This window comes from Suncus etruscus, chromosome 1 (genome assembly GCF_024139225.1).
Source record: "Suncus etruscus isolate mSunEtr1 chromosome 1, mSunEtr1.pri.cur, whole genome shotgun sequence".
Lineage (NCBI taxonomy): Eukaryota > Metazoa > Chordata > Mammalia > Eulipotyphla > Soricidae > Suncus > Suncus etruscus.
Genome location: NC_064848.1, coordinates 157,735,965 through 157,759,620, shown reverse-complemented (window position 1 = coordinate 157,759,620; position 23,656 = coordinate 157,735,965). Strand labels below are relative to the sequence as shown.

The following is a 23,656-nucleotide window of genomic DNA, read 5'->3' as shown; positions in this document are numbered from 1 at the left end:
GGTTTACTCCTGGATTTACACCCAGAAATCACTCCTGACAGGCTTGGGGGACCATATGGGATGCTGGGATTCGAACCACTATCCTTCTGCATGCAAGGCAACTGCCTCAAACTTTGGGGAAATTAGAAAGGAAATTCCATTTGTCTAAGAGATGCAGGGTGTTTCAACCCATGAAGCATACTGTAAAAAGACTAATTACAGCTCCAGGCATGTTGTTTGTCCAACCCTAATGTCTCTCTTTATGGTCCCAGAAAAAGTTCTGCTCAGTCGTGGTTCTCAAAGTCAGTCTTCTGTAGTTAGAGATCTTGATTTTTTCACAGGTCCTAGGATGAAGCCTAGGATAAAGTCTTTCTTTGTGGTCCTAGGACACACTGTGCTTAGACGTGGTTGTTGTAGTCAGTCTTCGGTGCTTGGAGATGTTGGTTCTTGCACTGATCCTAGGACAGTCTTCTGATTTCATCTCACTATTGGGTGGTGAGGTAGGGCAATTTGCCTGTAGATCATAACTTGCCATTTCTTTAATGATGTTGACTATTTTGTTATGTGACTTGAATTTTTTGGGGTGATATCTGGGTTTTATTTGGGTCATTTTCTAATTGGATTCTTTTTTAACTGTTAAGTCTTTTATTTTAATAACAAGTTTGTTGAACTATAATTCACATAGTATACATTCCAAAATGGAATGTGAATACATATCAACAAAGTATACAATTTAGTGATTTTTAGTTTAATCACAGAGATGAACAGTTTATCACCACTACTGGACTCCAGAAATATTTTTATCATCTTCTGAAACTTTCCAGTAGCTGTCACCAGTGACTCCTGTTTTCTCTAACTTCTCTCAACCACAGATATATTTTCTGTCTTTATGGATTTCCCTGTTGTAGACATTACATATAAATGACATCATAATGTATGGTCTTCCTGTGTCTAGCCTCTTTTTAAAAAGTGAGTTTTTTTTTAAAAAAAACTTTATTTATTTATTGAGTTATTGATTGGTTTTGGGACTACATCCAGTGATGCTCAGGGTCACCCCTTGCTCTGAATTCAGAGATCACCCCTGGCAGGCTGGGGGGGTGGCATATGGGATGCCTGGAACTGAACTGGGTTCCACCCAGTTGTTGCATGTGTGTTGCCACATGCAAAGCAAATGCTCTACCACTGTGCTATCTCTCTGGCCTCCCTACAAGGTGTTTATTTAATTACTAAATTATTTATGTTTATGTTTAGAAGCCAGCGGTCACATTGTTTTATTGGGGGCACATACCTTGTTGCAGAGCCTGGGGTTGCACATGTTGTGACACTTGCATAGGGATCACATCCAGGAATTGGTGTCACACACAAAAGACATGTGTTTTAGCACAGAGTCACATCTCTGATTCTTGTGTCTGGTTTCTTAGTGAAAATATTTTCAAGAGTTGTCCATGTTGAGGTCAGTTGTTTCTACTTTGAACTATTGTAAATAATATTACAGTTTGTCATTCAAGTACAAGTTTTTGCATGGACACAGTTTTTGTTTCTTTTCTTTCTTTCTTTCTTTCTTTCTTTCTTTCTTTCTTTCTTTCTTTCTTTCTTTCTTTCTTTCTTTCTTTCTTTCTTTCTTTCTCTCTTTCTTCCTTCCTTTCTTTCTTTCTTCTTTCTTTCTTTCTTTCTTTCTTTCTTTCTTTCTTTCTCTCTCTCTCCCTCTCTCTCTCTCCCTCTCTCTCTCCCTCCCTCCCTCCCTCCCTCCCTCCCTCCCTCCCTCCCTCCCTCCCTCCCTCCCTCCTTTCTTTCTTTCTTTCTTTCTTTCTTTCTTTCTTTCTTTCTTTCTTTCTTTCTTTCTTTCTTTCTTTCTTTCTTTCTTTCTTTCTTTCTTTCTTTCTTTCTTTCTTTCTCTCTCTCTCTCTTTCTCTCTCTCTTTCTTTCTTTCTTTCTTTCTTTCTTTCTTTCTTTCTTTCTTTCTTTCTTTCTTTCTTTCTTTCTTTCTTTCTTTCTTTCTTTCTTTCTTTCTTTCTTTCTTTCTTTCTTTCTTTCTTTCTTTCTTTCTTTCTTTCTTTCTTTCTTTCTTTCGTCTTTGCCATACCCATTGATGCTCAGGGGTTACTCCTGGCTATGTGCTCAGGAATTGCTCCTGGCTTGGGGGACCATATGGAATATAGGGGATCGAATAGTGGTTTGTCCTAGGCTAGGGTGTGTAAGGCAGATGTCCTACCACTTGTGCCACAGCTCTGGCCCCATAGTTTTTTTTTTTTTTGACTATGAAGTTAGGGGTAGAATCATGGGGTCATGCAGTGTCTAAATACATAATCTTGCAAAGGACTAATAGACTTGGTCAAAATGAACGCACCATTTGTATTCCCACTGTCTAATGGTTCTGATCTTTCACAATGTCATTAATACTTATCTTTCTTTTTGATTACAGTCACCCCAGTAGTTTTGATGACTGATTTTCTGATGGTGCCAGGGATCTAACTCAGGTCTCATACATGCCAAACTTTACTGTTGAGTCGTATCTCTTGCCCTATTAATGGATTTTGAGATTTATTTTATCTATCTCATTATGTGTCCTTTGTCAGAAGTACATTTAAATTTTTTCATGTATGAATTGTGTTTTTGGTATTAAGGCTAAGAATGCTTTCTTTAGCTTTGCTTTTTGTATATGTGCCTTTGCTCAAATGGAAAATCTTCATTTACCAGCCTCTGTCAAATTCAGATCTCTGGAGTGAGTTGCTGTCCGTTCTTTCTCTAGTTGAGGACAGAACTCCTAGATGGTGGGAAAAGAAGAAAGGGACCAGGTATCTATCTGGTCAACTTCATTCCTTTCCTTGGCACCAAGAAGGCATTTTGTAACTCCTGTTTCTCTTTCAGACTCTGGAGGAGGAGCTGTTTGGGAACAATGAGGAGAGCCCAGCTTTCAAAGAGTTTTTGGATTTGCTGGGGGACACAATCACACTGCAGGACTTCAAAGGGTAGGTTTTAGCCATGAGATGATTCAGGCCCCTGGATGAGACTTTGGCGGAAGAACAAGAGGCTGAATTTGAGTGAGGAGTATTTGTTGTTGTTTGTTTTGGGGCCACATCCACTGACACTAAGGAGTTACTCCTGGCTATGTGCTCAGAAATTGCTCCTGGCTCGGGGTACCATATGGGACACGGGATCGAACCAAGGTCCGTCCTGGGTTGGCTGTGAGCAAGGCAAAGACCCTACTGCTGTGCTATATCTCCGGCCCCGGTATTGTTTTTTAATGAGTGATCAATCTCCACGTACCTGCTCTTCATAAAGAAGCAGGGGTACAGGGAATAATAACCCAGAGTGGAAGATTATCTGAAAGGCATTGTTTCACCTCAGATTGGCATTTCTAATTATATTTGGCTCAAACTAAGAGTAAAATGAATTTTCTTTCCCTTTCATTCAGGAAAGAGAACTCTGTGCAGTTTTGGGGGGGATACTTTAGATACTTTATAAGCTAAATAAGGACTCTTGCAACACCTCCACCCCACAGGAATTTATGCAGCAATCTCTAGTTCTCTAAGTGAAACCGAAAGGAAGTAGGAGAAATTTCTGACCATTGGTTTATTTGACAAATACAGCATTTGGAAGAGCCATTAGCCCTGGCAGCCTGTTTGGTGCTGTGTGACTGGTGTGTTTAGGTACTCGGGATCACTTTCTTCCTTGGCTTTCTTTTCTTCCTCCTTCACTTTTTTCCTTTTTCCCTCTTCCTGTCTTACTCCACATTGAAGGTCATCACCAGGGTGGATTTATCAGGAGTTTGTCACTGGAATGATTCAAATCCTACCATTGACTAGTTCTGTAACAGAATCGTTGCATCTATCTACTTGGTCACCTCTGGAAAGGGAAGCAGAAATGGTACTGACCACCCATGCTTTAATTGAGGACTGAAGTAAATAATGCACAGCAGCCCTTCCTCATATGCCTTACCTCAAGTATCATCAGGAGTTATTCTTGTTACTGCACTTTTTTGGTTTATTTTTGGGCCACACCTGTGATTCTCAGGCTTTACTCATGGCTGTGTTCTTTGGGATCATTTCTAACAGAGTTTGGCAGTCTATGTATGGTACCAGGGACAGACCTGGGTTAGCTGTTTGCCCATAACTCTCCAGCTGCTGCTGCTCCTCCACCTCCTCTTCTTTTTGTTTTTGGGTCATACCTGTTGGTGCTGAGGGGTTACTCCTGGCTCTGCACTCCTGGCAGGCTCGAGGGACCATCTGGGATGCTGGGGATCGAACCTGGGTCAGCTGTGTGCAAGGCAAACACTTTACCTGCTGTGCCATTGCTCCAGACCCCATATCTATTGCTTCTTATTTTGGTATTGGTTTTTGTTCTACCCGTGTTGAACCATGTGATGCCTTCTTAAAAATGCACCCTATGAAAAAAAAAAATGCACCCTATGTCACAGATGTTAAAATGTGAGACTGTTTTTCTTAAAATAGATGAAATGAGCTGGATTAAAACCAGGACGGCCTCTGGAGATGATGTAATCCTTTCTCTTTATTTTATGGATAAAGGAAGCTAAGGCCTTGGGATGGGAAGTTCTGTATTCAGGTCAGGTGCTGATTTTGTGGCAGAAGCAGGTCCGGAAGCTGGAATGCTGCTTCCCTGGTCCAGGGTGCCTTCTGCCTTGTCTGGTTAATCACATTTTCCAACGTACACTATAGACTGGGGGGGGAGAAGGAATGGACAGTGGCTTGGAGTGGAGACAGTTGGTGTGGATTCTATCCATGTTCTGTTTTATTTCTTTATTCATTTTATAAAGGGCAGTGCTTGGGGAGCCCAGGGGCCACTCATGGTGTAGACCAGATGGTTTCATGCTCAGACCAGCAGTTAAAAGCTTGGCAATGTTTAGAGGCCCTCAAAATTATACCTAGAATTTCTTGGGGGAGCTATACAATATCTGGGCTTGAACTCAAGACCTGACACATGCACTTGAGTTTTTTTCCCTGGCCCAATTTAATTTTTCCTTAAAACAATCTACAGATTCCTCTCACTGCTGAAGAGGCATGAAATAGTCATGCTTTTAGAAAAGGACAAATGGTAGCTTCCAGATGCCCACCCAAATTCCACCTGGTTCTTTAGTCCTTTTTTTCCCTCTTTGGAGAGAGTAGAGAAAGGATCTGTGGGATGCTTCCAAAGGGAAGTTACTAATGCATCTCTCCAGGAAGGAGTTCTGATCTGATCCTCTCTGCCCATCTCCAAACACTTTGACCCACTACTAGCATGGCTGGTGACCCTGGCAGTGGGCTGAGGGCCTTCACATGATCCTGCAGGGAGCAAAAAAGCTTATCTTAGCTGTAGACATCATTGGTGCCTGTGGTAGTCTTTGTCCAAAATTCTGGGTGGACAGTTTCATCCACATGACTCTTTAGTATGGGTGGGTCACAGATAAGGCTTAAAGTGTTCTGGGTTTCTTTGTTTTGTTTTGTTTTGTTTTGTCTTTTTCTTTTGGGGTGGTGGTCTGACAGATTGATGATTGGAACAGCATCAGACCCAATGGTACTCAGGGCCTTCAGGCTTTATCCAAGGTGCTTTTGTGAAGGCTAAGTGTGTGCTCCAATCCTTTAAACCATCTTCCTCCCCCTTTTTTAATGTGTAAGTGTGAGGGTTACACCCATTCAGGGACTTCTGAATGGTTTTTTGTGGACCACTCCCAACAATGCTTTCAGTGGGGCTATGCAGTATATCAGGGTTCAAACCCAAGACTCTCACATGTAAAGAATATAACCCAGCCCTTTGAGCCTGCCCTGCCTTCATTTCTTTTCTTTCTTAGGCTTTACTCAGGAGCTGGAGACCACTCCCACTGTTACTAAGCCAATAGCCAACACTGCTAGATGATTCAGTGTTTGGGTCTAGTAGTGTGGTGCTGGAGCCACCAGGCCACATTTGGCAATGCTGGGGCATTCATCTTTGAACATTGAACTATCTCCTAGCCCCTGGTTTTTGTTCATTTTGGGGCCACACCTAGTGATTCTTAGGGCGTAATCCTGGCTCTGCACCCAGGAATTACTCCTGGCTGGCTCTGGGGACCATACAGGGTACTTGCAATCAAACATGGGTCAACTGTATGCAAAACACCCAACAACACCCTACCTGCTGTAATATCCTTTCAACCCTCTTTTTTTTTTTTTTTTTTTTGTTTTTTCGGGTCACACCCGTTTGATGCTCAAGGGTTACTCCTGGGTAAGCGCTCAGAAATCGCCCCTGGTTTGGGGGGACCATATGGGACGCCGGGGGATCGAACCGCGGTCTCGATCTTTCCTTGGCTAGCGCTTGCAAGGCAGATACCTTACCTCTAGTGCCACCTCGCCGGCCTCATCAACCCTCTTTTTGTTTCTTAAGTGGAGGATCTATGGTGAGAATACCACTGCGATCTATGCAGCAGGACAGGAGCCCCTGACTTTTCCTCTCTGCCTTCTCATTCCTGTGATTTCTCATCCCTTCTTGGCCCCCTCCTCACTGCATTGTGTACCATGAAGCTAATGCACCACTTTCCCTTTTCTCCCACACCTGCCCTGTTGAACTGACAGGTTCCGAGGAGGCCTGGACGTGACACATGGACAGACAGGGCTGGAGTCAGTATACACAGTATTCCGGGATCGGGAGATCATGTTTCACGTCTCCACAAAGCTGCCGTTTACCGAGGGTGACACTCAGCAGGTAACCTGGTTCTGGAAGGCTTTGGGAGCTTGGGGCATGTGAAGGAGGGGAGAGCAGCATCTGACGTAATGCCCTGTGGCCCCCCTCTCTATCTCAACACACACACACACACACACACACACACACACACACACACACACACACACACACACACACACACTTTCATAATCAATACATTTCTCTGTGTGTGCAGCTCCATGCTCATCCCTGAGTTACCTCCCTAGCACTGTGCTGGGGCAGGCAGCTCAGACAGATAGAGAAACTGCTTCTCAGAGGGTCTGAGGTACTGGTTAGGACAGAAGTGGGTGCAGAGCCCAGATGCTTTGCTCACAAGTCAAGTGATGGAGAGTACAGGTCAGTTCTACAGATATTGATGTACAGCCAGCTCTGCCTTCGAGGCTCTGTGACTCTTGACAAACTGGTTAGCCCTGTGGCCTCATTTTCTTCATTTGTAAAATGGGAATGGCACCTCATTGCCTGAGGATCCCTGGGGATGGGCATCATGTTCTGTCTGGGACAGGCTATACACCTAAGGACTATTCCTTGTCCTGTTTGTCCCAGTATATCCTGCCCCAGAGTGAAAAGATCTGGTTATGGCGACCATCCCCTTCCTCAACTTCTCTCACCTCAAACATCTCTTGTTGCTTGACTGGGTAGGAGTTGGCCTTCTCCATCAGAGTCTGTGGGGTGAGCCTTGCTCTGGCTGTTCCTGCACTCCCTCTCACTGGCTGATTCTGACAGTGACAGGGCTTGATTTTCTTTTCTTTCCATGTTCCCCAAAGCAAACAGCTTAACCCTGGCTGTAGCCTCTCTGGCCCACTTTTTTTTGGGTACCTTTTCTGTCTCTAGGAAATCAGAAAGGAAGGTAGGCCTCTAAGAAGACTCTGGCCTAGTTGTTTCTGGGCGGGGAACAGGGGAGAGCACAGATGTAATATTGTAAACATAGAGCCTGGCTTATGAGGAAAAAAGGAAATTGGCAAAGGAGACTGTGACTTGGCTCTAAAATAACTACGGAATGTTCCAGAAGCAAATGGGAGCAGGATTCCTTTTGTATCCACAGTAGGTTTATGTTCAGTATTACCTTCTGTCTCTGATTGCACTCCTAGTCCCTCTCATCCCTTACCCCTGCCTGAGACTCAGGGGTATTTTTATTCCAGCTTTATTTTAGTTGTACCTGTATACCTTGACTTAGAACTGACTGAGCCAAGATATGTGTGAGGTATGTATAAGCTAAGACAAGGACTATGTAAATATTAGTTTTCTTTTCCCAATAAATGGGATGATGGTATATGGGATAACTGAGATAGTCTGTGTCAAAGTGCCCAGACAGTGCTTGGTAAGGAGAAATTCAATGGGAAGCAGAGGACTTGCATGCTTAACATGTAGGTGCTTAACAAAGGAAGGGAGAGAGGGTAAGCATCTAGCCTGAACTGGGTATCTGGGAGGGCTTGGGCATTAGAAAGCATACATGAGAACACCTCACCTTGCTTCCTGACACGCAGGGGCTACTATGTTGGAGATCACAGGTGAAAAGCACCTGACACAGCTTGCCATTATCATTTTGGGGCTGAGCTTCTGTCTCTCCTCTCAGCTTCCACCACACCAGGCTGGCCTGCTCTAAGCAGGTTCTTCTCTCTGTGGGTATAGTATGATTGTCCTCCCCACTCTTTGCCCATTCATACAGTTTCATCCTCCCCCCCACCACACACATTCTCTCTCTCTTACACACACACACACAACACACACACACATACTTTTTTTCCCCCCACAACCCCCACTTCACAACTGTCTTGGGTTTCCTTCTCTAGGAAGCCTTTTCAGATGACCATAAGATCTTCCTCCAAGCTGAACAACTGCCGATCTAGCACTTGGTGGCCCTTGTTTTATAATTTTAGCTGGGGTCCACCCATGTCTGTTTTATGTTTACAATCAATTATTGCATCTTCCAGGCCAAATTTGGCTTCATCTTTAAACTATGACCTCAAGTCTTGAGTCAGGGCTCTGCATGTTCAATAAGATACAGGCTGGACTCTCTTTTTACCACTCAGGCATTTTTTTTTTCCAGTTTCCCCTTTCCTTTTGGTGACTTCTAAAGATGGGAAGAAATACTCCTCTGAAAGCTCAATCTCAGAGTTCCCTGGTTTCTCTATAAAATTGAGGAATTTCCAGTACAATTTATTTTGCTTCTAGTTTGTTTCCATTGGTTTATAACAGTTGAATCTTTTTTCTTTAGCTCCAGAGAAAGAGACACATTGGGAATGACATTGTGGCCATCATCTTCCAAGAAGAAAACACACCGTTTGTCCCGGATATGATTGCCTCCAACTTTTTACATGCCTATATTGTTGTGCAGGCTGAGAACCCAGGTTCAGAGATGCTGTCCTACAAGGTGAGGGAAAGTCTGGTTGGAGGGAGTGGTGGGCGTGCCCTCTTCCTTCTCTTTCTGCTCTCAACCATGATGTCAGAGACCCAGGTCTCAGCAGTTTTGTAGCTAGCTAGGGGTGATCTGGAGGTCCAGGTTTTTGTAGGATTTTGGATCCCTGGGACTTGGTAGAGAGGTCTTTCTGAGGTCATCTCATCCACCTGGCCCCTTATGGCATCTGACTCAGTGTAAGAAGCAGAGACCCCTATTTGGAATCAAGCAAAACTGTTATCAGGATGAGTCAGAGGAGAGAGAAGTGGAGAAAGTGGAAAGAATAAAGTGCAGTGACAGGCACAGGACAGAAAGATTAGGAGAAAATGTTTATGGGGAGAAGGGTGAGAGCAGAACCCCTCATGACCCTCAGTGTTAGTGGTTTGGGGACTCTTTATTGGAAGTTTTCAGAAATGTGGAGTATAGACAGCAACTGGGTCTCAGCTTCTTGCCTGAAAGGAAGTCTGTGAGGTTGGCTCAAAATCCTCACAAATGCACCAGTCCATCATTATGTCAACCTCTTCCTGACAACCCCAGTGGCTATATCTCTAACCATCCTTTTCTCCATAGAGGCAGTTCCAACTACTTTGACACCAGTTTCTATCATAGAAGTGCTGGGTCCTTGGGGCCTAAAAGGAGCCAGACTGAGATTTTTTTTTTTTTTGGCTATACCTAGTATTGATCAGGGTTTACTCCTGACTGGACTTGGGGAGTCGTATGTGGTTCTGAGGATTAAAGGTGGGTGATCTTTGTACAAGGCAAGTGTCATTCCCACTGTACTATTGCTTCAGCCCTTCTGATATGGGTTTTATAGGGCAAGTGTCTTAATCTCTCTACTTTTTCTCCAGTCTTAGGCAGGTTTTTTTTTAAGTGGATGATACATTGTCTTCAAATTCTCTGTTGATGGGTTCCAAATATTGAGTATGTGCTTTTTTTGTGTTCTCTAGTGACACCATAGTCAATAGTCTCAAAGGACTCTACTCCTACTCCTCACTGGGGTAGGAACCTCTGAGCTAAGGAAAGGGACAAGTGAACATTGTCACATGAAGTGGTTCATGTGCCACTACAAGGCTTGGGAAGGTTTAATCACTCAGATAGGCTCAAATTCAAGCTTCCCAGTCAAATTCGTGAAGTACCTATTTTACATCAAGAGTTTGGGAAAAGAATTAATGTCCCATAGCTGTGTGTTACCTCAGCACAAATACAGATACATTAAGAACAAAATTCATATTAACTTTGAAATCTAATTTGAGGGTTAGCATTACTCACAGATGTCTGCTGGAGAAGTGCTGATTCCTTTCAACTTTCTGGTTATGGTTAGGCTCCTGTGCAGTTGGGCACACAGGAGCTGCAGAGCTGGAAAAAACATGACTAGGTATTTCCTTGAAGGCCATGGGATTACTTGAGGTGACTGAAATGGGCATTCAGTTCATGCAGCTGCTTGGTTTGTTGGTGGAAGCGGGTTTATTTACTCAGAGCTTGCTATGTGCCAGACTCCATTCTAGGGCAGGGCTTCTGGAGGTGACATTCAGAGATTGGAAAAGGACACAAGAGCTAGTGAGTGAAGGCCAGTCTCTGGGTAGCTCCAGTGGCTCACAGGCTCTTTTTTTTCACCAGCAAAGTCATCCAAAACACTCCCAAGGCTGGCTGTGTAATAGGCAGTCCCCAGGTCCTGCTGACAGTGTGTGTGTGTGTGTGTGTGTGTGTGTGTGTGTGTGTGAGTGTGTGTGTGTGAGTGTGTGTGTGTGTGTGTGAGAGAGAGAGAGAGAGAGAGAGGGAGAGGGAGAGATGGGTCAGAGAGAGATGGGTCAAAGAGAGAGATGGGTCAGAGAGAAAGAGAGAGAGATGGGTCAGAGGCCTCTGTGGGCAGAACAGAATCTTTTCTGGGCTGTTAGCAACTAACAGGCTTCTTCCTTGTTCAAGAGCTTGGCAGAATGAAAAAGTATACAGAAAAAACGCAGATGCCTAATGCCCTTCCCTGCTGTCAGCTTGGATACCTGAATTTTGTAGCAAGACTCCAGCCACAGTTTATGGACTTGAGAAAGCAATGTTTAGAGCCGGCATGAGAAGCAGAGATGCACAGGCCAAAGGAGGGTCAGAGTTTTCTTTGAGATGGGGAGCCTGGAGGTCTAGCAGATATCTATGTTGATAGACAAGGAGACCTTGACCAGGGACCATGGAGGCAGTGAGTAGAGGAAACTTATACAGTGTTCCTCAAAAATCTGTCACATGTGCCTTCAGCAACACTCCAAAACATGAACTGAGTGAGGAATATCTATATCCCTCAAGGGGCTCATGATGAAAAGACCTCAGATTTAGGAGATCTGGCAAAGGAGAATAAGATTTGGGCAGCAGGTGGAAGAGGTCTGAGGTGGGAGAGTAGACAGTGTTCCAGGAGGCCTGACCACAGGAATGAAGAAATATGAGGGGTAAATGTGCCATAGACCCAAGGCTCAAGAGTTGGGATTCTGGTACTGTCTTTTTTCACTTGGGTTAAATAAGGAAATTGTACTAGACAATTTTTGAGTTTCTTTCAACTTTAGCATGCAGGCACTGAGGGAGAAGTGTGTGTGTGTGTGTGTGTGTGTGTGCGCATGTGTGCATGTGTGCGCGCACACATGTATTTCAGTGCATGAGGGAAGAGAGGTACAAGCAGCACCAGGTGATAGTGCTTTTTCTGAGTGCCTGCTCCTTGTCAGGTACTATGCAGGCCTTTAGGTAATTAGAAGCACAGAGTTCTTGACTTTTCACTCTTCAGGGCCCCTGGGAAGGAAAGACTCTCTGGCCCTAGGTTTTAAAGGAAAAATGAAGCCCGAGAATTTCAGTCACTTAAGGTGAGAGGCCACAGAGTCCATCTGATGGGGCTGGAATCCCCACCTGGGTCGGCCTGTGGTCTTCATCCTATAGCCATCAATGCAGGCAGGAATCAGATTTACTAACTCATATATGGCAGGCAGCATCTCAGTGGCCTCTTGCCTACATTGAATCTTATGATCCTCCTGCCAGGTGGAAGGACATCCCAGCTGGGCTACCCCTGAATCTCTTCTGGTCTGAGTTCTGCAGGCCCCACTCTGATGTCCTGTAGAGATCTCAGGAGAGGGGTGGTGGTCTTAGAGGGGAGACCTTGTCTATGTACCCTCTTTCCTGTTACTGCTGAGCCAAGTGCCTGCCCCTTTGAGGCTTCCAGGCCACATTTCAGTGTAGGGATCTTGGGAAGTTTCGAGCCTCAGAGATTCCCCCACCTCTTGGTACATCCTGTTGTTCCACACCCACCACATCTCTTTCCATTTTTTGGTCTTGAAGAGGTTCTTCCTGGAGCTGTCTGCCTTTGCTTGGTCCCACACCCTACCAGGGAGGTTGTAGCTGAATTTAGAAAACAGGAAGGTGGGGTAGTGTTCAGACAGCTTTTTCTTTCAGCCCAGCAACCCAGCCATCACCAGGAGGAGGCAGCAACAAAGGCCAGGCGCTTTGTTGGAAAGGGCTCAAGAGCAGGTCCAGTGAGATGGGGAGGTGAATGGCCTTGTTCCCTGCTTTTCTGCTGCTTCTGCTGCAGTGGGTTTTTCTGGCTAGGGGACAGTGGATTATAGAGCGTGTCTAAAGCCACTTAGCCAGGCAGCATGGACCACGTCAATACAAGTCTAAGGAGGGGGTGCCAGGATGGAAAGGGGAGAGCTGGGCTAGCTTTGGCCTTGTCCCAGGTTTCTGCAGTGGGCAGCCTCTCAGCTTCTCTCCCCCATCTCCTCCCACCCAGCCACTGGCTCTGAGGGTGGAATTCCTGACTTGTGCCCCCATCCACTGGTCGGGTACTGCCCATGCCTGGTGAATGGTACTGGCTTGTGCTCAGTTGTTAGAACCCTCCAGAACTTAGGTCAACCAAATCAACACCTTTCTCTGCCTCTGGACACTGCACTTCAGGCCACAAGGACAGCTTGGAACTTGGGGAGAGAAACCTGTGTTGACCAGCCGTCTCCAGCTTCTTTTCCCCTGCAGACCCTGGCAGGGCTTTGACTTGGCTTGTCTCCCAGCTGCCTCCTCACCCGGTTTGGCAGACTTACATCTGCCCTATTTCACAGGCCAGGAAGGCTGGCAGGGCGCCAGGGCCCGACTCACAGCTCAGGACTCACGTCAACGATCGCCTAGGGAAGGGAGAGGACAGTCTCCAGAGAGATCTGTGGCCTCGAGGGCTGCGAGCAGGTGAAACCAGGGCATCTCCCTCAGAGAGAATATGGAGTGTGGGACTCTGGAACCCTGTAGACCCCCAGGCAGAGTCCCCTAGAGCCTGACTCCTTTAGTTCATGCTTCTCTCAGTTGGCCAGAGGCTAAATGTGATCCAGAGCCAGAGACACCCAGAACAGAGCCCTGATGTCTGCGTGGCCTTGATTTCAAGCTTGGGCCCAGGCATTCTTCATTTTTTGCCACACTCAGATGGAAGGACCCTGCGTGTGCGTGTGTGTATGCAGGGCCTGGCTTTCTTCCCCACTGATGCACAGGAGCAGGGGTGTGGTAAATATTTTCAGGTTTTTGGTTGTTGCTTGATCTTCTGAGGCAGTGGGGTTAGGATGGTGCCTCTTCAGCAGTTGTTTATTTTCTTACACTTAAGTGATTCAGATAGATGATTCTGCTTGGGTGTCAGTAAGGGGAGCATGAACCCAAAAGTTGAGCAGCAGGTCTTCATTTATCTCTGATGGACTGAAGGGTGTCTGTTTCCCCACTGGTAACCAGGCATGCTTTCTGTAGTGTCTTCTCTTGGGATTAGCATCCCTATCAAATAAGGCAATGAGGTAATGTCTCCCAGCCACTCAGATTGTATGAGAGTTAGGGGTCCAAATTCTCTTCTACCCTGTCTAGTCAGCTTGTCAGACTCACTTGTGGCCGTGGGAATGTGGATGAGAACACATAGAGAGCAGGCTTCAAGTGCCTCAAGCCCTGTTTCTAGGAACAGTAACTTGTGCCCTGCTGGCTCTGGCCCTTGGGAACACTTTCTTCTTTTCTGGGGAATGGTGTAGGGGATGGGAAGGAGATTTGCCATAGGAAGTAGGATTCCTGGGGCCAGGCCTGGAGTATGTTCTCCTGGGTTTGATGCCATTCCTCTGGGCTCACATTAGGACTATTTCAGGTCTCGGTCACGGCAAGGGAAGATGTGCCAGCTTTCGGCCCCCCACTGCCCACCCCACCTGTTTTCCAGAAGGTAAGAAACTCTTGTTTTCGCTTTCTCATAGCCAAGGCCCCAGTTCTGTATCTGGGAGGCAGGTTGGAGGGGACTTAACTGGGCTGTAAACATTAGTGGAGGGTTCGCCTATCGTGGGCCTCATCCCACCTGCTAACCAGGCACAGGACAGTGTGTTGGTCTTGGCTCGGAATGGCTTAATGTCCAAAAAATACCTTTTAGGGCCCTCCTCAGGAGCTGAGTTTGCCCACCTATTTCTGTGACTTATGGCTCATGGTACAGCTGAGGCTACAAAAGCCCTGGGTTTTCTCATGTGTTCCAGGGCCCGGAGTTCAGGGAGTTCCTGCTCACTAAGCTTACCAATGCTGAGAATGCCTGTTGCAAGTCGGACAAGTTCGCAAAGTTGGAGGTGAGTATGTGCGGCCTCTGCCAGGCTCCCCTTTGTCCCTCCTGGTGGCCTTTCTAGGGAATCTATTCCTGACAGCTGTTGCAGGAGGAGAGCCCTGGCCTGATCTTCCAACCTGTGTTGATATGGGAACTAACTTATTTTGGAAATGTCATTCTACTTCTCTGCCAACTTATTTAGATTTTTCTCCTTTTATTGAGCACTTGCTATATGCCAACTCCATTTGGTCTCCTGGAGATGAGTACACGAGACACAGTTTATGCCCTTCTAGAGCTCATAAACTAGTGGGAGGGCTTGTCACTAGAGGGTGGACATAAAAACTGTGCCAACATAGGGCTATGGTGGAAGTCAGTTCTGGGCTTTGTCTCTTGAGGGCAGGTTCAGGGAGGGTTCTGGGAGGAGGTAGCTCTTGAGATATGCTTAAGCTTCCTATCTGTGAATCTTGCCAGGAGAAAGGAGTGACTAGTGCTTCCAAGCCAGGGAAACGGGCAAATTCTGAGTATAACCCTAAGAAGATTCTCTAGAGATTTTGATGAGGTCTGAAAGAATTCCTGTGGGGTGAAGTGGTAAGAGGCTCACTGGTAGAAGGCTCAGTGATAGGGTCAGAACAGGAAGGACATTGAGCTAGGAGTGAGGACATGCTAATAGATAGTGAGGCAGGAGAGAAATGTGCTTGATAGACAGTGGTGAGAGGTAGGTGGACAGGGAGGAAGGCAGGAAAGACAGTCAATTAGAAGCTTTTACAAACATCCCAGTAGATGAGGAACTGGGATGTTGACTTCATTGAGCAAACTAGGAAGTGATTTGGGGTCAGAAAAACTTGATAGACTCCTTGGTGAAGGACCCTGGTGTCCTGGGAAGTGAACTGCTTTAGGGACTATCCTGGTCTGTGAATGGCATCCCCAGAGACTGTGCTCATGGCCTCATGAACAACTTGAGAGAGGGAACTGGATATGGTTCTTGGATCTGGATTGGGAATCAGGTGAGGTAAGGAAGCTGAGGAAGAGTGAGAAGCCCAGTGAGAGGAGCTGGGACAAAGGAACAGAGGGCGGATCCCTTAGCTGTGGTACTTTCTGACCACAGCATCTGTTGACAGGGAGCTTATCCTGACCAGAGGCCTTACACTAGTGGATTTCAACTTTTTATACCTGCTGACTTACCCGGGGACTGAAAGTCATAAACCACTGTCAGTGACAATAATTTTTTTATGGCTGGCAGAAAATTTCAATTGATCAGCACTTATACATGGGCCAGCAGTTGAAAACTATCATCAGATGCCAGAGTATCAGCATTTGGGCCCAAAGAGAGTGGGCACATTTCTGTCCTCAGCACCAGCTCAACAATCCACATTCTTTCCCTTCTAGGATCGGACAAGGGCTGCCCTCCTGGACAACCTTCATGATGAGCTCCATGCCCACACACAGGCCATGCTGGGGTTGGGTCCAGAAGAGGACAAGTTTGAGAATGGAGGCCATGGGGGCTTCCTGGAATCCTTTAAGGTATGAGCTCAAGAGTGATGGGAGAATCTCTGGCAGGGGGGAGGAAAATAAGCAAGGGAAGAGGTCTGAGGTCTATTTGAGAATGACTTTAGATGCAAGTGGTGGCCAGAGGTGGTGGTGGGTGTTTGCAGAGGGTGGTGCATTAGAAACTGTAAGTAATGGGAACAGATAGCATCAATGGAACTAGCATACCCACTCTTTCAAGGGTACCTCAGAATTTTCAGCCCGAAGACTAGTGTACCTTTGAGTTTTAGTGACTTACATCTTTTCTGAGATTAGTTGTGAAGCTGGGCCATTTATTTACATAGTGGATGCCCACAGGAATTATTTTATTAGGGAAATTTGTTTCAAGAATGCCTAAGAAAGTCTACATGGTATGGGATATAGAAAATGATCACTAAAAAGTTATCCACTAATGTTGTGGGAAAGGAAAGCTGAATCCATGGGATCCAATTTTCAGACAAGCATAATTTTATGATGTAGAAATGGAGATCAAAATGACATGGTAAGGTGATTTATCCTAAGGCACATCATCACTAATGTGGGATTTGACATTAGGCTTATTGAATTCCAGAGCATAAGTGTGACACAGTCTCTTGCTTTCTAACCTCCTTTAGATTCCTTCCATGCTTGTCCAGTCTGGGCAAGACTAGGGTTGGGCCCTTGCTGCCCAGCTGGTCTGCAGAGGACAGGGCTGAGCTTTGCTGCCCAAGGGACAGCTGCACAGATTCCTTACAAGGGTGGGATTAGAGCTGGACTACTTGTCTGGGCTGGTGGAAGATTCTTGGGACATCTGTTTTGGTTCCAATGGATGGAGATGGTTAGGGTGAACTAGGGGAACGGGGAGAACTAAGAAGGAGTATAAGAAGAAAGTGGGGGGCCGGGAAGGTGGCGCTGGAGATAAGGTGTCTGCCTTGTAAGCGCTACCAAGGAACGGACTGCGGTTCGATCCCCCAGCGTCCCATATGGTCCCCCCAAGCCAGGGGTGATTTCTGAGCACATAGCCAGGAGTAACCCCTGAGCGTCAAACGGGTGTGGCCCAAAAACCAAAAAAAAGAAAAAAAAAAAAAAGAAGAAAGTGGGAAAAATGGGGAAAAGAGGGAGCCATGTCAGCTACCCTTGAAGAGAAAGAGAGTATATATGAGACCTGAGAACTAGCAAAGAGGGCTTTGGTTGGGAGAAGCCTTGGGAAGAAAGACCAGTTAGAGCCTTGTAGGCAGGGGTGGCAAACAAGTTCGACACAAAGAGCCAAAATTTTAAACTGTGAGAGTCAGAGAACCACACCACGCAGTGACCTGCCAAAACAAACACCGCAAAGCATATAATTTTAACAATAATATATTAAACACATATTGCATTTTGCCATTTTGAGTGAGGGTCAAAATCCTGCAGTGATGGTGAGGGTGTGCTGCGTCCTCCACACTAAGAACTAATGGCAAGATGTGACCCAGCATGTGACACACGGGTCCCCCCTCCCATCCCCAACTCTCCGCTCGCTGTCCCGTGTAGTTGTTTCCGAGGGATGGGAGACGAGATGACGCAGCCTGGGGGCTGGACTACGCGCTCGGAGATCTCTCCTCAGAGGTCCCTCCTCAGAAGCAGCAGAACAAAATCCAAACTTGGCAAAGAGCCACAGTATACAAAATAATGAGAAGAGGCAAAGAGCTGCATTCATTTTGGCCAGGAGCCGCATGCGGCTCACCGCGTGTTCGCCACCCCTACTTGTAGGCATCACCTGGTACCATATCAGGTCCACTGACATGTTCTCACATTTCACAGTAAGTGCAGTTTATATGAACTGCAGTGGATTTGATAATATGACATATTCTGCAGACAGCCACTGAAACAGTTGTGCTTTTAGTTAGGTAGTTTTCTTTCCGGATCTTGGAGATAATTGTTTCTGCAGGTTTCAAATATTTTTGCAAGCTGGAAAAGCTCTTTGGATGTGGCTATTCTGCTAGTGGTACCCGGTAGAGAAAATAGCCTTGTAGCTGCATTTTGGATGCTGGCCTGAAGGAGAGTAGCAGAAGGCCACTCATTGTTCCCTGTTCCTGGGCATAGTAGCAGCTTTTCAGGGTCTCCCTAGTGACATTCCTAAGTAAGACAGCCTTTTTATCATTATTTTTGAGCTAATAAACCTGTTCTTCCTGAAGTTCTTTAGTTGTAGATGAAAAAGGGATACCTTTTTTGGCCTCTGTACCTGGCTTGAAGGTACTAAGGCCCAGAGGAGAATGGCATGGCCAGAGTGCCTACAGGGATGCTCACACCTTCCTTTTCCTGGTTGGAAACCTGTACTGTTTGGTCCTGTCTCTCTCATCATGGCTCCTCACCTATGTCCCGTGTCATGGAGGCTAGTGTAGGATCATGCCAGGATCTGTAAGAAGGAGTCTAATGACCTCAGAATTCTGAGTATGGGTCTGACCCAGCTCAGGGAACCATATTCAGTTTTGGTCTTTATTTTGGGGCCTCCTGCGCTGTACTTTTATGGTCAGAATTATTGCTGTTCCTGGGACCAGAGTGATAGTACAGTGGGTAGAGCTTTTGCATTGCATATGGCCACTGTGGGTTAAATTTTCAGCCCATGTGGTTCTCTGAGTCCCACCAAGAGTGGTCTTGATCATGGAGCCAGGAATAAACCATGAGCACTATGAAGTGTGGTCCACAAATAAAAAGAATTATTGCAATTCCTTTGGAACTTCTTAGCTAGACCTCCATGGGCCAACAAAGGTCCATGGAATGATTCCAGAAAGAAAAACTGCAGGCTCACTCCTTTCTGTCAGCATCCTCATTTCAGGGCATGTGAAAACTGAAGTGAGAATTTATGGGACTAAAAGTTATCTCTTTCCCACATCTCTGCAATGACCCCGTGCCCTCTTTCCTAATAGCAGGTTCTTCACTGCGCTGCCTGTTCTGTCTACTACCTCCTATCTCTCACATCCTCTTATTCATTTCTTACTATAACGTGAGCCTTTCTTCTATGAGGAAAACAGAACAGTTGGTTTATGGGCATCTAGACCCTATTTTTCAGACTGAGGTACTTGGAGATAGTCTCAGAAATCTTTCAGTCACACACACTTGAATTTTTCACATAGATGATGACCTAAAATAATATTTTCAGTTATGGATATGAAACACAATAAAAAAATCACAATCAAAAGTTCTACGTATGGAATAGTGAGAATACAGCCTTTAGAGTCACTGGTATTGGGGTTATATGGACACATCTTTTGAGATATGCAGGAATAAAGGAACTGTAGATTTTTTACCTATAAAAGATTGACCTCCAAACAACTCAGTTAGTTACTATCAACTGTGGATGACATTTTTACAGGTCTATAAGGAAATGAAGAGAAAAAGAGGCAGTCCTTGTTAGGAGTATAAACACATGTGAGCCACTTTTGGAGAGAGTGAGCTAACCCATGACCTCCTTTGAACACATAGGCAGAAGGGACAGTGGAGGTCCAGAGAAGGGGATGACGGGTGGTGGCAGAACAGGTAGGTACCAAAACAGGCAGGAAATTATTAGGTTATTTTTCGCTAGAACACTGAAGGCCCCTCTAGTTAATGCACTGGCCTGTTCTGACCTCTAGTGGCAGGAGAGGAACACCAGGCTGCAAAGTTCTCAAAAGCGGTGGAGCTCTGAGAAGCTCACCTAACTACTATGTCCTAGTAGAGGTTTGGAGGGACGGTTCTTCATTCATATGCTTCCGTCCTTGGTTTGTACTGCCAGAGGGACAGAAGACCATTTTTATGGTCCTCCATCAAGGGGTAATTCCTGATAAGAATTACCTCAGTAGGCAAGCTGTCAGGCAAGCATCTTTCTCTCCCAGGGCTTCTGCCCGTGTGGCTTGCTTGATGCAGTGAGATTTGCCCCCTTTTTAGTGCTCATCTCTGAGCACTCTTGCAGAGAGTTTTTGAAATAAAAAATGGCTCCAATGTGGAAGGAAGTAGGGCTTCCTTGTTCCCTCTATGGTGCTAGGTCAGCTAAAATGAAGTGACAAAGCGGACAATGAGGAAGTGAGTGATAACATCCTTCTTATCTCACTCTCCTAAAGGAGAACTTACTTGTTCCATGGAAGGTAAGCCATGAGGCATGATAGTGTCTGGGAAACTATGCTGATATGTGGGGGGGGGGAGTGGGGGAACGGACCCAGGGATGACTAATGGACTCAGAAGACAACTAGAACAGTTACGTGAAATGTACGGGAAACTGGTTGTAAACTTTGAGGTCTGGATTTTTTGAAAACCTTCCCAGAGGATGGGCTGGCACATCTGGTATAGGTAGTCTCGGAGGCAGTGAGGGACCTATCTATGAAGAGACACCAGAGAGGACAGGAGAGGTGTGGCCTGGATGTACTGGGGGCCGAGTGGGAGAGAGTCCAAGTGGTCCCCAAAGGTTGCCTCTGCTGCTTCAAAGCCTTCCCTTGTCTTACTCCCCTGCTTTCTCTTTCTCACAGCCCCCTTTATGCTCTTCATTGTGACCTTTACTGTTTACTTTCTTCCAGCTCTCTTTGAGATGGCTAGTGCTTTTAGCTCTGCTCAGATTGAAATATGAGGTAACCTTAGCCTGCATCACTGGGTATTTTCAAATTTATGGGAAGAGATTTGGGTTTCTTCATAGCTGTCCTCACTCTGTTCTTCTCTTAAGAGTGGGAATAAAGAGTGGACAGCCCTTGAACAAGCAGGGTTTATGACTACCACATGGTCATCCTTCTACAGGGACTATTACTATTTTATAGAAGAAGAAGAAACTGTGCCCTATATTGTACAGTTGTGGAGAATATTAGGTATCAAACCTTTTTTGATAGTTTTAACAGCAAGCTGCACTCCTATCCTGTACCCAGGAATTCTGTGAGCTCCCTCACTCCTCAGATGTGTTTTGCTAATCCATAGTAGCATCCAGAATACTCAAAATCATTTCCCTGACAGTCACTTTGGTGGTTCTTTTCGAGGTGTGACTGTAGCCATTTGTTCTTAAATTGCCTCCAGTCTGTTACCAGTTGAAGTATAGGTTCATCTGGAACATTTTTGGGATCCTAGCACCTTCCTGGGGACCCCAGGGTTCTCAGTCTGAACCTTGAATTTCTTTCTTACCTGTAGTGTGATCTTGGGAAGTGGCTTGCTTCTTGGGACCTTTTCTATCAGTGCCTGTCCTCTCTGTCCTTTAGAGTTGTTAGAATTCAATATGGTCATGTGTGTGAATTGTAATAATAGACCTTGGCAAAATACTTAGGACCCACAGGAATCTTTCTTGTAAAGAACCAGTGAGGACTGCTTGAGGAGAGCAGGTATGGCTAATTGATATGCCCTTGGTGATGCTGGGGGTGACAGATGTGAGAGTACCAGTGGAATCTGATGGTAAACACTATGGAACCTTCAGCCCCACTAAAGAACATAAGTGTTTATCCAGGTTCACTGCAGAAGAGAGCCATGATTTCTATGCCTTCAGGTCCCCCAAATCATGAGGAGTTTTGGGGGTTAATGGAGCATTTTGTCTGCATTCATACATTCATCATTATAGGACACTGCTGCTGGCATTCTGTTATATGGTCTGGAGAGAGAGAGAGAGAGGATAGTACTTAAAGGAGTCTGGATTAGATAGGAAAAACTTGACAACTTCAGGGACTCTAGGTTTGGTCGGCTTAATTGCTGGAATACATACATCATGGCACCCTTAATTATAAATGCCTTGGTTCCACTTTCCTTGTCAGCATAACAAGGGGTGTATAACAAGGATGGCACTAATATCCTTGAATGTTTGCATATGACTCTAAGGCTGTAAGGCACCTAGAAGAAGCACCTCCCATCCTGTATCCTTGCTCTCCTCACTTTGATGTGTTAGCATTGCTTTGGGTTTTTTGTTTGTTTGTTTGTTTGTTTGTTTTTGGACCACACCTGACAGTACTTGGGTTACTCCTGAGTCTGATGCTAAACTCAGGAATCATGCCCACCATGCTCAGGTGACCATAATGGGATGCCAGGGACCAAACCCTGGTTGGGCCTGTGTAAAGCAAGTGCCCTACCTGCTGGATTATCACCACAGCCCAACATTGCTCTGGTTTTAAATTACATCTTGGATGCATGCTTCTTTGCAGGCAGGGGCCATATTTGTATTTCTTAGATCCCTTCCTGCAGTTCTCACAGATCCTGCCACATATATTAGACATGGAGTGCACACAACAGCATTCTGATGATTAAGTAAGAGTAGCCACTTTTATGGAGAACCCATGTAGCTGGGCTCCCTACTAAAAGCTAATGTGTATTCCTATCCCTTCTCCCCCATGCTGTAGTATCTCTTTCCATTGCATAGCATCAGAGGAGCTGGTAGGGTGGAGTGGAGAGCTCATATCCAAGTACCTGCTATTTCTGACAACTCAAAGTTAGGGATTCACTGAAGCACTGATTAGAAATGATGTAGAGGGGCCGGGTAGGTGGCGCTGGAGGTAAGGTGTCTGCCTTGCAAGCGCTAGCCAAGGAAGGACCGCGGTTCGATCCCCCGGCGTCCCATATGGTCCCCCCAAGCCAGGGGCGATTTCTGAGCACATAGCCAGGAGTAACCCCTGAGCGTCAAATGGGTGTGGCCCAAAAACCAAAAAAAAAAAAAAAAAAAAAAAAAAGAAATGATGTAGAAGCTTAGGGGGTGCTGGAGAAAAATTTTCCTAGAAACCTTGTATCATCTGGGGTCATCCAGGATCAGAGTACAGCTTTCTGATTGGTATCAGGAACTTTTCAACTCCCTCAGAAAGTGTTTTCTTGGGTGAAGCTGGTAGGCCTCACTTTCTCTTCTCCCTCCCTCCCTCTCTTCACCTTACCTGGAACAGCAGCTCTGAAAAGACTTGAGGAGTCATGCCTTGGACTTAGCTCCTTCATTTCACTCTTCTCATCCATGCACAAGTCTGCATTGTAACCATCCTGGATGATTTATTGCCTGCCAACATGTTCTTGGCTCTCTGGTGCCCTCAGGAAGTTTCTGACCACTCTTGCCCTTTACCTCTGGCCCAATATGAGTATGTTTCTTTTCTTTCTCAGAAGGAGCCTTGTGGGCAGGTGTTGGTTTCCATCCTATTCAGGATAAGTTTGTCACTCATTGGATGGAGATACCTTTGGATTCATACTCCTTTTAAATTGGTCCCTTACCTTACTTGATCTCCTCCTCTGGGTGTGATCTTTGGGTTCCCAATGAAGACCTCAGCTCCCCACCTCAGGGAAAAGCAGCTTGTGATTTCAGTTTTCCACTACTGATCTTTCTGCTTGTGGTCTTAGGGCTAGTAAGAGAAAGGCTTGCAATGGAAGTTCCCAAACCTGTTTTATCTTCATAACTGTGTGTGGATTATTTCCTGTGTTGGCATTTGCTTCCAGACCCATGTTTGTTCAATCCTCTGGGATAGGGCCATGAGGCTTCCACTTCAGGCAGGCATGCTGGCTGGCCAGTGTTCATAGCACCACAAATGATCCATCCAGTGTCTTTCAGGCTGCATAAAGTGTTGACTGACATGAGAAGGGTTGTCCAGTGTTAAAAG

General features: G+C 45.7%; 1 protein-coding gene across 3 annotated transcripts in view; it reads left to right on the top strand.

Moving 5' to 3' along the window:
- Window positions 1-23,656, top strand: part of RAP1GAP2 (RAP1 GTPase activating protein 2) — a 263,550-nt gene that overhangs the window by 224,157 nt on the left and 15,737 nt on the right. For all 3 annotated transcript variants that reach the window (XM_049782321.1, XM_049782311.1, XM_049782302.1), the window contains 6 exons: window positions 2,848-2,948; window positions 6,522-6,651; window positions 8,885-9,040; window positions 14,181-14,252; window positions 14,554-14,640; window positions 16,002-16,136. In XM_049782321.1, the coding sequence (XP_049638278.1) occupies window positions 2,848-2,948; window positions 6,522-6,651; window positions 8,885-9,040; window positions 14,181-14,252; window positions 14,554-14,640; window positions 16,002-16,136 (681 nt within the window). The remainder of the gene's footprint in view (window positions 1-2,847; window positions 2,949-6,521; window positions 6,652-8,884; window positions 9,041-14,180; window positions 14,253-14,553; window positions 14,641-16,001; window positions 16,137-23,656) is intronic.